Below are 14,529 nucleotides of genomic sequence, written 5' to 3'. Positions count from 1 at the left end.
CAGGTACGTCATTTGTGGGGGTCGCAGTGGTGTCTGGAAGTTAAGGTACTTCAAATCCCATCATCCATGGTCCACCCCCCTGCAAACCACATCAGGACATAATGTGGGTCATGGGCAATCGGTGTGCTGAGATTGGTTGAAGTCCGTCCTTCGTGGGGGAATCTGTGTGCCAAGATTGGTCGAAGTCCGTCATTCATGAGGGTCTCAGTGGTGTCTGGATGTGAGTGAAGGTACTTCAAATCCCATCATCCATGGTCCAATCCCTTCCAAACCAAATCAGGACATCAAGTGGGTCATGGGGAATCTGTGTACCAAGTTTGGTCCAGGTCCATTATTCGTGGGGGTCGCAGTGGACTCCGGACATGAATGAGTGTGCTTCAAATCCCATCACCCATGGTCCATCCTCCTCCAAACTATATCAAGATGTGAAGTGGGTCATGGGGAATCCATGAGCCAAGATTGGTCAAAGTCCGTCATTCATGAGGGTCACAGTGGTGTCTGGAAGTGACACCACCTCAGGACGTAAAGTGGGTCATGGGGAATCTGTGTACCAATTTTGGTCCAGGTCTGTCATTCGTGGGGGAATCTGTGTGCCAAGTTTGGTCCAGGTCCGTCATTCGTGGGGTCGCAGTGGACTCTGGACATGAATGAGTGTGCTTCACATCCCATCACCCATGGTCCATCCTCCTCCAATCTATATCAAGATGTAAAGTGGGTCATGGGGAATCTATGAGCCAAGATTGGTCAAAGTCCGTCATTCATGAGGGTCACAGTGGTGTCTGGAAGTGACACCACCTCAGGACGTAAAGTGGGTCATGGGGAATCTGTGTGCCAAGTTTGGTCCAGGTCCGTCATTCCTGGGGGAATCTGTGTGCCAAGTTTGGTCCAGGTCTGTCATTCGTGGTGGTCGCAGTGGACTCTGGACGTGAATGAGTGTGCTTCAAATCCCATCATCTGTGTGCCAAGTTTGGTCCAGGTCTGTCATTCGTGGGGGAATCTGTGTACCAAGTTTGGTCCAGGTCCATCATTCGTGGGGGAATCTGTGTGCCAAGTTTGGTCCAGGTCCGTCATTCCTGGGGGAATCTGTGTGCCAAGTTTGGTCCAGGTCTGTCATTCGTGGTGGTCGCAGTGGACTCTGGACGTGAATGAGTGTGCTTCAAATCCCATCATCTGTGTGCCAAGTTTGGTCCAGGTCTGTCATTCGTGGGGGAATCTGTGTGCCAAGTTTGGTCCAGGTCCATCATTCGTGGGGGAATCTGTGTGCCAAGTTTGGTCCAGGTCCGTCATTCGTGGGGGAATCTGTGTGCCAAGTTTGGTCCAGGTCTGTCATTCGTGGTGGTTGCAGTGGACTCTGGACGTGAATGAGTGTGCTTCAAATCCCATCATCTGTGTGCCAAGTTTGGTCCAGGTCTGTCATTCGTGGGGGAATCTGTGTACCAAGTTTGGTCCAGGTCCGTCATTCGTGGGGGAATCTGTGTGCCAAGTTTGGTCCAGGTCCGTCATTCGTGGGGGAATCTGTGTACCAAGTTTGGTCCAGGTCCGTCATTCGTGGGGGAATCTGTGTGCCAAGTTTGGTCCAGGTCCGTCATTCGTGGGGGAATCTGTGTGCCAAGTTTGGTCCAGGTCCGTCATTCGTGGGGGAATCTGTGTGCCAAGTTTGGTCCAGGTCCGTCATTCGTGGGGGAATCTGTGTGCCAAGTTTGGTCCAGGTCTGTCATTCGTGGGGGAATCTGTGTGCCAAGTTTGGTCCAGGTCCGTCATTCGTGGGGGAATCTGTGTGCCAAGTTTGGTCCAGGTCCGTCATTCGTGGGGGAATCTGTGTGCCAAGTTTGGTCCAGGTCTGTCATTCGTGGTGGTTGCAGTGGACTCTGGACGTGAATGAGTGTGCTTCAAATCCCATCATCTGTGTGCCAAGTTTGGTCCAGGTCTGTCATTCGTGGGGGAATCTGTGTACCAAGTTTGGTCCAGGTCCGTCATTCGTGGGGGAATCTGTGTGCCAAGTTTGGTCCAGGTCTGTCATTCGTGGGGGAATCTGTGTGCCAAGTTTGGTCCAGGTCCGTCATTCGTGGGGGAATCTGTGTGCCAAGTTTGGTCCAGGTCCGTCATTCGTGGGGGAATCTGTGTGCCAAGTTTGGTCCAGGTTTGTCATTCGTGGTGGTCACAGTGGACTCTGGACGTGAATGAGTGTGCTTCAAATCCCATCATCTGTGTGCCAAGTTTGGTCCAGGTCTGTCATTCGTGGGGGAATCTGTGTGCCAAGTTTGGTCCAGGTCCGTCATTCGTGGGGGAATCTGTGTGCCAAGTTTGGTCCAGGTCCGTCATTCGTGGGGGAATCTGTGTGCCAAGTTTGGTCCAGGTCTGTCATTCGTGGGGGAATCTGTGTGCCAAGTTTGGTCCAGGTCCGTCATTCGTGGGGGAATCTGTGTGCCAAGTTTGGTCCAGGTCTGTCATTCGTGGTGGTTGCAGTGGACTCTGGACGTGAATGAGTGTGCTTCAAATCCCATCATCTGTGTGCCAAGTTTGGTCCAGGTCTGTCATTCGTGGGGGAATCTGTGTGCCAAGTTTGGTCCAGGTCTGTCATTCGTGGGGGAATCTGTGTACCAAGTTTGGTCCAGGTCCATCATTCGTGGGGGAATCTGTGTACCAAGTTTGGTCCAGGTCCGTCATTCGTGGGGGAATCTGTGTGCCAAGTTTGGTCCAGGTCCGTCATTCGTGGGGGAATCTGTGTGCCAAGTTTGGTCCAGGTCTGTCATTCGTGGTGGTCGCAGTGGACTCTGGACGTGAATGAGTGTGCTTCAAATCCCATCATCTGTGTGCCAAGTTTGGTCCAGGTCTGTCATTCGTGGGGGAATCTGTGTACCAAGTGTGGTCCAGGTCTGTCATTCGTGGTGGTCGCAGTGGACTCTGGACGTGAATGAGTGTGCTTCAAATCCCATCATCTGTGTGCCAAGTTTGGTCCAGGTCTGTCATTCGTGGGGGAATCTGTGTGCCAAGTGTGGTCCAGGTCTGTCATTCGTGGTGGTCGCAGTGGACTCTGGACGTGAATGAGTGTGCTTCAAATCCCATCATCTGTGTGCCAAGTTTGGTCCAGGTCCGTCATTCGTGGGGGAATCTGTGTGCCAAGTTTGGTCCAGGTCCGTCATTCGTGGGGGAATCTGTGTGCCAAGTTTGGTCCAGGTCTGTCATTCGTGGTGGTTGCAGTGGACTCTGGACGTGAATGAGTGTGCTTCAAATCCCATCATCTGTGTGCCAAGTTTGGTCCAGGTCCGTCATTCGTGGGGGAATCTGTGTGCCAAGTTTGGTCCAGGTCTGTCATTCGTGGTGGTTGCAGTGGACTCTGGACGTGAATGAGTGTGCTTCAAATCCCATCATCTGTGTGCCAAGTTTGGTCCAGGTCCGTCATTCGTGGGGGAATCTGTGTGCCAAGTTTGGTCCAGGTCTGTCATTCGTGGTGGTTGCAGTGGACTCTGGACGTGAATGAGTGTGCTTCAAATCCCATCATCTGTGTGCCAAGTTTGGTCCAGGTCTGTCATTCGTGGGGGAATCTGTGTACCAAGTTTGGTCCAGGTCCGTCATTCGTGGGGGAATCTGTGTGCCAAGTTTGGTCCAGGTTTGTCATTCGTGGTGGTCGCAGTGGACTCTGGACGTGAATGAGTGTGCTTCAAATCCCATCACCCATGGTCCAATCCCCTCCAAACTACCTCAGGACGTAAAGTGGGTCTTGGGGAATCTGTGTACCAAGTTTGGTCCAGGTCCGTCATTCATGGGGGAATCTGTGTGCCAAGTTTGGTCCAGGTCCGTCATTCGTGGGGGAATCTGTGTGCCAAGTTTGGTCCAGGTCTGTCATTCGTGGTGGTCGCAGTGGACTCTGGACGTGAATGAGTGTGCTTCAAATCCCATCACCCATGGTCCAATCCCCTCCAAACTACCTCAGGACATAAAGTGGGTCTTGGGGAATCTGTGTACCAAGTTTGGTCCAGGTTTGTCATTTGTGGGGGAATCTGTGTACCAAGTTTGGTCCAGGTTTGTCATTTGTGGGGGAATCTGTGTACCAAGTTTGGTCCAGGTTTGTCATTTGTGGGGGAATCTGTGTGCCAAGTTTGGTCAAAGTCCGTCATTCATGAGGGTCGCAGTGGTGTCTGGAAGTGAGTGAAGGTACCTTAAATCCCATCATGCATGGTCCAACCCCCTCCAAACTACCTCAGGACGTAAAGTGGGTCATGGGGAATCTGTGTACCAAGTTTGGTCCAGATCCATCATTTGTGGGGGTCACAGCTGGTCTTTGAAACTGGGGCATCCTTGTTGGCCATCCCAAAGCTTGCTTTGGTCTTTGGGAACAGAGCCGCCCCTGTTCTCTGAGCCTCTTCCCCTCAAGTGATGTCAAACCCAACCAAGGCTGGGCTTTCCTCCTCCTCCTCCTCCTCCTCCTCTTCCTCCTGCTTCTACTCCTCCTCCTTTTCCACATCCCTTCTTCGGAGAGGAGGAGGAGGAGCGAAGGCCCTTTTCGAACAGCCCGAGAACAGTTGTGCAGTTTGGCCACAGCCTCCGCCGCCAACTTCCCTTGCCGTGCGCTCTGGGATGCGCAGACAAAGCCTGTGAGACTCCTCTCTGTGGGCCTCTTCCTCCTCTGCCACAACTTCTCCTTCTTGGTCCTTTGCTTTGGATGCCCACAAGGATCCCGGTCAACTCGTTCAGATCCATCTGGGATTTGGATTATGTCCCGAATCGAGTCCTTAACCAGGTCCAGGACCGGCTCCAAGGAGAACGTGCTCAAGGTTGGTCAAAGAGATGTTGGGTGATGGAGGAGGAAGGCCATGCCCAAGACCCTTTGTTGCTTTGGTTGGTTGGTTGGTTGGTTGGTTGGGTGTTTGGTTGGGTTGGTTGGTTGCTTTGGTTGGTTGGTTGGTTGGTTGGTTGGTTTGGTTGGTTGGTTGGAAGAAAGAAAGAAAGAAAGAAAGAAAGAAAGAAAGAAAGAAAGAAAGAAAGAAAGAAAGAGGGATCACTGAATGTCTCCTCCTTTGTAAGATCTGTTGGTTCGGGTGATGAACTTCCCCTTTTTCTAGTTTTTCGGAAGTTTAAGCAACTGAGAAAGTCGTCCAACTTGATCCTTAGATGTCTGGGAATTCATTGCATAGGCCTTGGGTGAAGTTTGGAAAAGTTTCGGAGTGCTTCGGAGTCAAGTTACGGTGGCTCGATAATATTGTTATTATTGTTTTTGCTATTATTATAATATATTATTATTATATTATCTATTATTTGTTTCACAACAAGATTAGTTCACAGCAAACAAGATCACTATGCTGGCTTTTGTATTCGAACACACGTTGGACACTTCCCAAATTGTTGTTGTATTATTGTTATATTACATTATTGTATATTATATATTATTATCTATTATTATTATCTAATATTATTAGATGCACAACAAGATTAGTTCACAGCAAACAAGATCACTATGCTGGCTTTTGTATTTGAACACACATTGGACATTTCCCAAATTGTTGTTGTATTATTATTATTATTATTATTATTATTATTATTATTATATTATATATTATTATCTTCCCAAATTGTTGTATTATTATTATTATTATTATTATTATTATTATTATTATATATTATTATCTATTATTATCTATTATTATCTATTATTATTAGATGCACAACAAGATTAGTTCACAGTAAACAAGATCACTTTGCTGGCTTTTGTATTCAATCACACGTCGGACACTTCCCAAGTTGTTGTTGCTGTATTATTATTATAGTGTTGTTATTATTATTATTATTATTATTATTATTATTATTATATATTATATTAAGTTGGACATGTCCCAAGTTATTGTTGTGGTTATATTATTATTATAGGTTATTATTATATTATATTATTATTATCTATTATTATTAGATGCACAACAAGATTAGTTCACAGCAAACAAGATCACTATGCTGGCTTTTGTATTCGAACACACGTCGGACACTTCCCAAATTGTTGTATTATTATTATTATTATTATTATTATATTATATATTATTATCTATTATTATTATCTATTATTATTAGATGCACAACAAGATTAGTTCACAGCAAACAAGATCACTATGCTGGCTTTTATTTGATCTCACATTGGACACTTCCCAAATTGATGTTGATTTTTGTTATATTATTGTTTGTTATTATTATTATTATTATTATTATTACTTCACATGTGAGACACTTCCCAAGGTGTATTATTATTATTATTATTATTATTATTATTATATCATAATATTATATATTATTATTATATTATTATATTAGATATATCATTATTTATAATAATAATAATAATTATTATTATTAATAGTAGTAGTAGTAGTAGTCTTTGCTCCAAAGCGCCCCAAATATCCTAATTGTTGGGGTCTTTGCAGAGGGAGATCTCTCCTTGTCCATCTCATCTTCGGCCTTTGTTGTCGTCTTTCCGGGCCGCCATCGACCTTTGCAACCTTTCCTAGGGAAGTTGAGTCCCAAAAGGTAGTTTCCATATTTGAATATTTATATTTTGGAGAGAGAAAAAGAAAAACAGCACAGAATCATTTGGAGATGCAAATGTGGGCTCGCCTTTCCTTCCTTCTCCCCCCAATTTCCAAACAGTCTCTCTCTGGGATGTCGGCCAGGATGCAAATAGCCTCTCGTCGTCTGCTTTTGTGTGACCCGGCGGCCTCCTCTGCCTCGTGGCAATGAAAGAAACCCATAATTTCGTTGGCGTTTGGCGACAAAGGGAAGAATGGGCTCATGGGCCTTGGAGAGCTTGCTTTGCCAGGTGTCCCTTTGCTTTGCCTCCTTTGCAAAACACATCCCTTTCTATGCGCAGCTTGCAAAAATCGAGTTCAAATAAGAAAACCAAATCACATTTCGTGCCAATCTTCTTGGATTTTGCTGCATTTCGCTTGGGTTTCGGACCCCCATCCCTTTGTTTCCCAAAGCATGGGGATATCTATGGTTGTGGACTTAGGAGGACCACATGGTATTGTTGGGTATGATCAAGGGTCTGGAGAACAAGCCCTATGAGGAGCGGCTTAAGGAGCTGGGCATGTTTAGCCTGAAGAAGAGAAGGCTGAGAGGAGATATGATAGCCATGCATAAATATGTGAGAGGAAGCCACAGGGAGGAGGGAGCAAGCTTCCTTTCTGCTTCCTTGGAGACTAGGACGCAATGGAACAATGGCTTCAAACTACAAGAGAGGAGATACCATCTGAACACAAGGAAGAACTTCCTGACTGTGAGAGCCGTTCAGCAGTGGAACTCTCTGCCCCGGAGTGTGGTGGAGGCTCCTTCTTTGGAAGCTTTTAAACAGAGGCTGGATAGTCATCTGTCAGGGGTGATTTGAATGCAATATTCCTGCTTCTTGACAGAATGGGGTTGGACTGGATGATGGCCCAGGAGGTCTCCTCCAACTCTTTGATTCTATGATTCTATGGTATGTTTACATGCTTTTGGAGTCCCTTTTGAGAGATTCCCTTTTGGGCCATTTAGTCCAACCCCCTGCAATGCAGGAAAAGCGCCATCAAAGCCTCCCCAACAGATGGCCACCCAGCTTCTGCTTGAAAGTTCCCAAGGGGCTTCTGCCACACTCTGAGGCAGAGAGTTCCACTGTTGAACTGCTCTTACACTCATAGAATCAGATATGGTGGTAGGATATGCAGCTGCAAAGCCAGTCAGTGAGGGTATCGGCATAGAGGTCTGTTGGAAACTGGGCAAGTGGACTGTATATATGTATATGGAATGATATCCAGGGTGGGAGAAGGAACTCTTGTCTGCTTGAGGCAAGTGTGAATGTCGCAATTGGCCACCTTGATTAGCATTACATAGTCTTGAAGCTACAAAGTCAATCAGTGAGGGTATCTGCATAGAAGTATGTTGGAAACTGGGCAAGTGGACTGTATGTGTGTGTGTGTATGTGTGTGTGTGTGTGTATATATATATATATATATATGGAATGATGTCCAGGGTGGGAGAAAGAACTCTTGTCTGTTGGAGGCAAGTCTGAATGTTGCCATTAGCCAGCTTGATTACAGCTGCAAAGTCAATCAGCGAGGGTACCTGCATAGAAATCTGTTGGAAACTGGGCAAGTGGAGTGTGTGTGTGTGTGTGTGTGTGTGTATGGAATGATATCCAGGGTGGGAGAAGGAACTCTTGTCTGCTTGAGGCAAGTGTGAATGTTGCCATTGGCCACCTTGATTAGCATTGAATAGCATTACAGCTGCAAAGTCAATCAGTGAGGGTATCTGCATAGAGGTCTGTTGGAAACTGGGCAAGTGGACTGTGTGTGTGTGTATGGAAAGATGTTCAGGTGTGAGAAAAACTCTTGTCTATTGGAGGCAAGTGTGAATGTTGCCATTGGCCAGCTCGATTAGCCTTGCAGCTGCAAAGTCAATCAGCGAGGGTATTTGCATACAGGTCTGTTGGAAACTGAGCAAGTGGACTGTATATGTATATATGGAATAATGTCCAGGGTGGGAGAAAGAACTCTTGTCTGCTTGAGGCAAGTGTGAATGTTGCCATTGGCCAGCTTGATTAGCCTTGCAGCTGCAAAGTCAATCAGCGAGGGTATCTGCATACAGGTCTGTTGGAAACTGGGCAAGTGGACTGTATATGTATCTGTGTGTGTGGTGTGTGTGTGTGTGTGTGTGTGTGTGTATACCATTGGCCACCTTGATTAGCATTGAATATACTTCCAGCTTCAAAGGCTGTCTGCTTCCTGCCTGGGGGGAATCCTTTGTTGGGAGGAGAAGTCATTGAAATCCACAAGCATGTGGAGTATTTCAACAGAAAGGAGGAAACCATGAATATGAACACCATCTGGCTGCCAGTATTAAAAAAACAAACTCTAAAATCAGGCCAGTAAATTAAAAACAGGGTAATTCCAAGATGGAAACAATCAGGACCAGCGAACACCTCCCAACAAAGGATTCCCCCAAGACCAGGCGACATCTGACGCCTTTATTTAGGCCAAAAGCCCCCAAGGCTGGTTCAAAAGAGACGCTCTTATGCTCTTATTGTCTGGCCGGATCACAAAAGAAGGGCACGTGGCACCATTGCGCACCATTGCACACCATGTGCACCATGCTCCTGCGTTAGAAGGTGGAGATACATAGTTTCCCCCCCCTTGTTTGGATGCATTTCTGTTCAAAACCTCAACCCACTCAAAAAAGTCCCATTTGGGGCAAGTTGTAGGTTGGGTTTCGGGTGAGGTGTAGGCTTGTGTTTCCAGCTAATTCAGTTTTTGAGCAAGAGGGGACATCCCTGGCCGTTGAGCATCGAGAAACCCGAGTGCTCTTCCAGAAGAGAGAGCTGTGCACTGGATGGGGATGTTGTGTATCTTAGGGTGATCACAATAATGATAACAACCTTGTGAAATGAAACAGTCGGAAAAGGGAAGGGCCTTTCTCTGGCTGTTTCAGAGCCGTTTCCGCCCCGCTTTTAACCCCTTCGGGTCTCGCAACCCATGCATTTCTGGTTTGTTTTGCTACGAAACAAGGATTCCCCCCAGGAAAGTTCGGTTTGCTCACAGTTGTTTCCCAACAAAATCTCTTCCTCAACATTGTTTCCCAACCAAATCCAAACTTTGTTGAGCCTAAACATAGCACTCCCTACCTAAAATATTTTCCCTCTCCTGTCTTGCCTAAATTGAATTCCGCAGCACTGCTGGTCACAGCTGACTTCCAGTCAGAGTGCTCAAAGACCAGGGCTTCCCAGTTCCCTCTGTGTCTATGCCACAGTTTTAAAGGTTGATTTTAAGCCTATCTTTCAACCTCTTTTCCTGCCCATTTCTCCCTTTTGCCCTTCATTCCTGCCTCATCAAATCCTGCAGCACTGCTGGTCACAGCTGACCTCCAGTTAGAGCGTTCAAAGTCTGGAGCTTCCCAATTCTCTCCCCTGTTGAATGATGTCCAGGGTGGGAGAAAGAACTCTTGTCTGTTGGAGACAAGGGTGAATATTGCCATTGGCCACCTTGATTAGCATTGAATGGCCTTGCAGCTTCAAAGTCAATCAGTGAGGGCATCTGCATACAAATCTGTTGGAGTCTAGGGTGGGAGAAAGAACTCTTGTCTGTTGGAGGCAAGGGTGAATATTCCCATTGGCCACCTTGATTAGCACTGAATGGCCTTGCAGCTTCAAAGTCAATCAGTGAGGGCATCTGCATACAGATCTGTTGGAGTCTAGGGTGGGAGAAAGAACTCTTGTCTGTTGGAGGCAAGGGTGAATATCAATCATACACCAGATGCTTCCCAAGTGCCTAGGACTATTATTATTATTATTATTATTATTAACACAAGATGAGTCCACAGCAGACGCTCTGCTGGTTGATGATCCAACATTATTATTATTATTATTATTATTATTATTATTATTATTATTATTGGATACACAATGAGATGAGTACACAGCGAACAAGATTCCTCTGCTGGTTGTTATATTGGATCACAAACTCCGATGACATCTAGACGTTTGATGATCCAACATTATTATTATTATTATTATTATTATTATTATTATTATTGACACTAAAACACAGTATGTCACAGCAAACGAGATTTCATCATCATCATCATCATCATCATCATCATCATTATTGACACAAAAACACAGTATGTCACAGCAAACGAGATCCCATCATCATCATCATCATTATTATTATTATTGACACAAAAACACAGTATGTCACAGCAAACGAGATTTCATCATCATCATCATCATCATCATCATCATTATTGACACAAAAACACAGTATGTCACAGCAAACGAGATCCCATCATCATCATCATCATTATTATTATTATTGACACAAAAACACAGTATGTCACAGCAAACGAGCTCTATATGCTGGATTTTGTATCACAAAATCTGAAGTCGGACACTTCCCAAGCATATTATTATTATTATCATTATTATTATTATTATTATTATTATTATTATTATTATTATTATTCTCCACTGTATTTATGCAATAACCCTTGGAATTATTACTCAAACACATAATGAGTGCTAATCCAAGGCATGATATACAGATTGCTTGGGGCTGTGCTTTCTTGGAGAGGCAGAGTCCGGATGACCATCTGTTGGGAGGGCTTTGGTGGTGTCTTCCGACCGAATGGGGGATGGACCGGATGGCCCTCGGGGTCTCTTTCCGGCTCTAGGATGCGACGATTGAGATTCGGCCTGCATCTGGTGTCGCAATGGGGGCCCTCTGGCGAAATAGGTCCTTGGAAGCGAGGACAAAAACAACAGGGCTTTGTCTGGCTGGGCTAATGGGAGGCCCCAGCTGGCAAGGCAAGGCAGACAGAGACGGCAAGGCAAGGGGGGCTTCCATTTGGGGATGGGGGGTTTCCCCAAGGGCACAGCCAAGCAGAAAGGAGGACTCTAGGCTTGGAAGGGCTCCCAAGAGGTCATCCATCCGTCCCAGCCTGCCTTTGCCATAGATACCCTCCAAGCTCTCCAAATTCAAGAGGCGGCGCCTCCGTACAACATTGGGCGAAGAACAACAATAACATAAACAACATCCCTAATAATGATAATAATATTTTATTTATATCCCACCACCATCTCCCAAGACGGACTTGGGGCGGCTTCCCAAAGCCCATAGTGGTGCAACACAATACACACCTCCCAACAGGGGGTGTCTCCAGGCAATAACTGCCCGGCGACTTCTATGCCGGTACCCTTACAGATTGACTTTGTTACAAAAGCAATACTGGTGCAACAGAATACACAATCAAGTGCCGATTAGCACCTCCCAACAGTTGTCTCTAAGCGACAACTGCCAAGGCAACAACTGCCACTTTGCAACCTCTATGTAGACACCCTCAGTGATTGACTTTGCAGCTGCTTCATAGCTGCTCAATGTTATTAAATATCACTCATTGCAGCACTTGCTTCAAACAGACAAGCGTTTGTCCTCCCACACTGGGCGGACATATATACACTATTCCATATATACATTCCACTTTCTACCTTTATGCATATGCCCTCACTGATTGACTTTGCAAACTTAATGTCTACTCAATGCTATTAAATTTCACTCACTGCAGCACTTGCTTCAAACAGACAAGCGTTTGTCCTCCCACCCTGGGCATTATTCCGTATATACACTCCACTGGCGACCTCTATGTAGATGCCCTTACTAGTTGACTTTGCAGCTTCATGGCTACTCAATGCTATTCAAGCTAGCTCATTGCCGCATCCACACCTGCTTCAAACAGACAGGGTTCGTTCTCCCACCGGCATCATTCCACAGGGATATATACACTCCACTTGCTACCTCTCTGCAGATACCCTTACTGATTGACTTTGCAAACTTAAGGGCTTCTCAGTGCTATTCAAGCTTGCTCATTGCAACATCCACACTTACTACAAACAGACAAAGGTTCTTCCTGGGCATTATTCCACAGGGATATATACACTCCACTTTCTAGCTCCATGCAGATGCCCTCACTGATTGACTTTCCAAACTTCATGGCTATTCAATGCTATTCAACGTTGCTCATTGCAACATCCACACTTGCTACAAACAAACAAGGGTTCGTTCTCCCACCCTGGGCATTATTCCATATATACACCCCACTTGCCATCTCTATGTGGATACCCTCACTGATTGACTTTGCAGCTTCATTACTACTCAATGCTATTAAATCTTGCTCATTGCAACATCCACACCTGCTTCAAACAGACAAGGGTTCGTTCTCCCACCGTGGGCATTATTCCATATATACACTCCACATTCTACCTCTATGCAGATACCCTCACTGCTTGACTTTGCAAACTTCATGGCTACTCAATGCTACTCAAGTTTGCTCACTGCAACACTCAAGAGTTCGTTTGTGAACCCTGGGCATTATTCCATATATACACTCCATTTTCTACCTCTATTCTGATACCTTCACTGATTGACTTTGCAAACTTCATGGCTACTCAGTGCTATTCAAGCTTGCTTGTTGCAACTTCCACACTTGCTACCAACAAACAAGGATTAATTCTCCCACCCCGGGCATCATTCCACAGGGATATATATAGACACTCCACTTTCTACCATCACTGATTGACTTTGCAGCTTCATGACTACTGAATGATAAAATGTCAGCTACGGATGCTGTCCAGGGTGGAGAAAGAACTCTTGTCTGCTCGAGACGAGTGGGAATGTTGCCATGGGCCAGCTTGAGTCAGATTAAATAGCCTTGCAGCTTTGAAGTCAATCAGTGAGGGTATCTGTGTAAAAGTCTGTTGGAAATGAGGCAAAACGTCAGGAGGGAATGCTGCAGGAACATGGCCATCTAACCCCAAAAAACTCACAGCAAGTCAGTCATTCCGGCCACGAAATCTTTCGGCAACACAAGATACGAGATCGTATCGTATCCCGTAGGAATTTGGGGAATGTGGGAGAGGCTTGGAAGACTCCACCACAATCCCACTTCGGCATCTGTTTGGCCAGATTCCCAAATGGTAGTCGCGGCATTCTGCAGTGTAGATCAGGCCTGGGCCAACTTGGGCCCTCCGGGTGTTTTGGACTCCGACTCCCACAATTCCTAACAGCCGGTAGGCTGTTAGGAATTGTGGGAGTCGGAGTCCAAAACACCCGGAGGGCCCAAGTTGGCCCAGGCCTGGTGTAGATACAACTTCATTTGTATCGGAGTTGCCAGAAATAGAATTATCAATACGTTATTATCCATATCCCAAAGTTATTGATAACATATTGATCTATTATCAGTTGATAAGAGATCAATATCTTATCAATAGCTTTGGGATATGGAAACATTCAAAAGGGAAATGAGGGAGTTGCCAGAAATAGAATTATCAATACGTTATTATCCATATCCCAAAGTTATTGATAACATACTGATCTGTTATCAGTTGATAAGAGATCAATATCTTATCAATAACTTTGGAATATTGAAACATTTATAGCTTTCACCCCGAAAAGGCAAATGAGGGATTTAATGGGGTGTTAAATTGACCATTCTTTTTGGTTATTTGGCCCCTAATTCGTCAACAATAGATAGCAATAAGGGGGTCTTTTCCGCCCCCCAAATCTTCTGCCCAGATTCCGGAAAAGAGGAAAACCCGGATTGGGATTTCCCTCCATTGTGGAATGGACCATGAGCTCAATTCTCATTGTGTTGTCGAAGGCTTTCAAGGCCGGAATCACTGGGTTGCTGTGAATTTTCTGGGCTGTACGGCCATGTTCCAGAAGCATTCTCTCCTGACCTTTCACCCACATCTATGGCAGGTGATGGTTTGGGTGTCTCAACAAAAAAGCTCCTGTTTTGTAGCGGATTTCCTAGGAAGTGGGTGAGGTGGTCGTCCTTTGTGATATTATACATTTTTCTTAGGAGGACTGGGAGTTATGCTTCTCAAAGTGTTCCTCCATTCAAGTCCCGTTTCTGAACAGTGGGAACAGCAAACTACAGCAAACTTGGGCGGTGATGGCATGATCGTCAGCATAGATGAATCTCTCTGTCCCTTCTGGCAGTGGCTGGTCATTTGTGTCGATGTTA

The 14,529-nt window shown here is 45.6% G+C and overlaps 1 protein-coding gene across 4 annotated transcripts in view; it reads left to right on the top strand.

Moving 5' to 3' along the window:
* ARHGEF2 (Rho/Rac guanine nucleotide exchange factor 2) overlaps positions 1-14,529 on the top strand; it is a 129,621-nt gene that overhangs the window by 43,522 nt on the left and 71,570 nt on the right. Inside the window, exon 1 of one of the 4 annotated variants that reach the window (XM_067472557.1) lies at positions 4,452-4,775. The exons of the other annotated variants lie outside the window; for them this stretch is intronic. Within the exon in view, the coding sequence (XP_067328658.1) occupies positions 4,716-4,775 (60 nt within the window). The 5' untranslated portion in view covers positions 4,452-4,715. Of the gene's footprint in view, positions 1-4,451; positions 4,776-14,529 lie in introns of those variants that run through there. 4 annotated transcript variants of the gene reach the window in all.

The sequence above is a fragment of the Anolis sagrei genome, chromosome 12 (genome assembly GCF_037176765.1).
Source record: "Anolis sagrei isolate rAnoSag1 chromosome 12, rAnoSag1.mat, whole genome shotgun sequence".
Taxonomy (NCBI): Eukaryota; Metazoa; Chordata; class Lepidosauria; order Squamata; family Dactyloidae; genus Anolis; species Anolis sagrei.
This window is presented reverse-complemented; position numbering and strand designations above follow the sequence as displayed.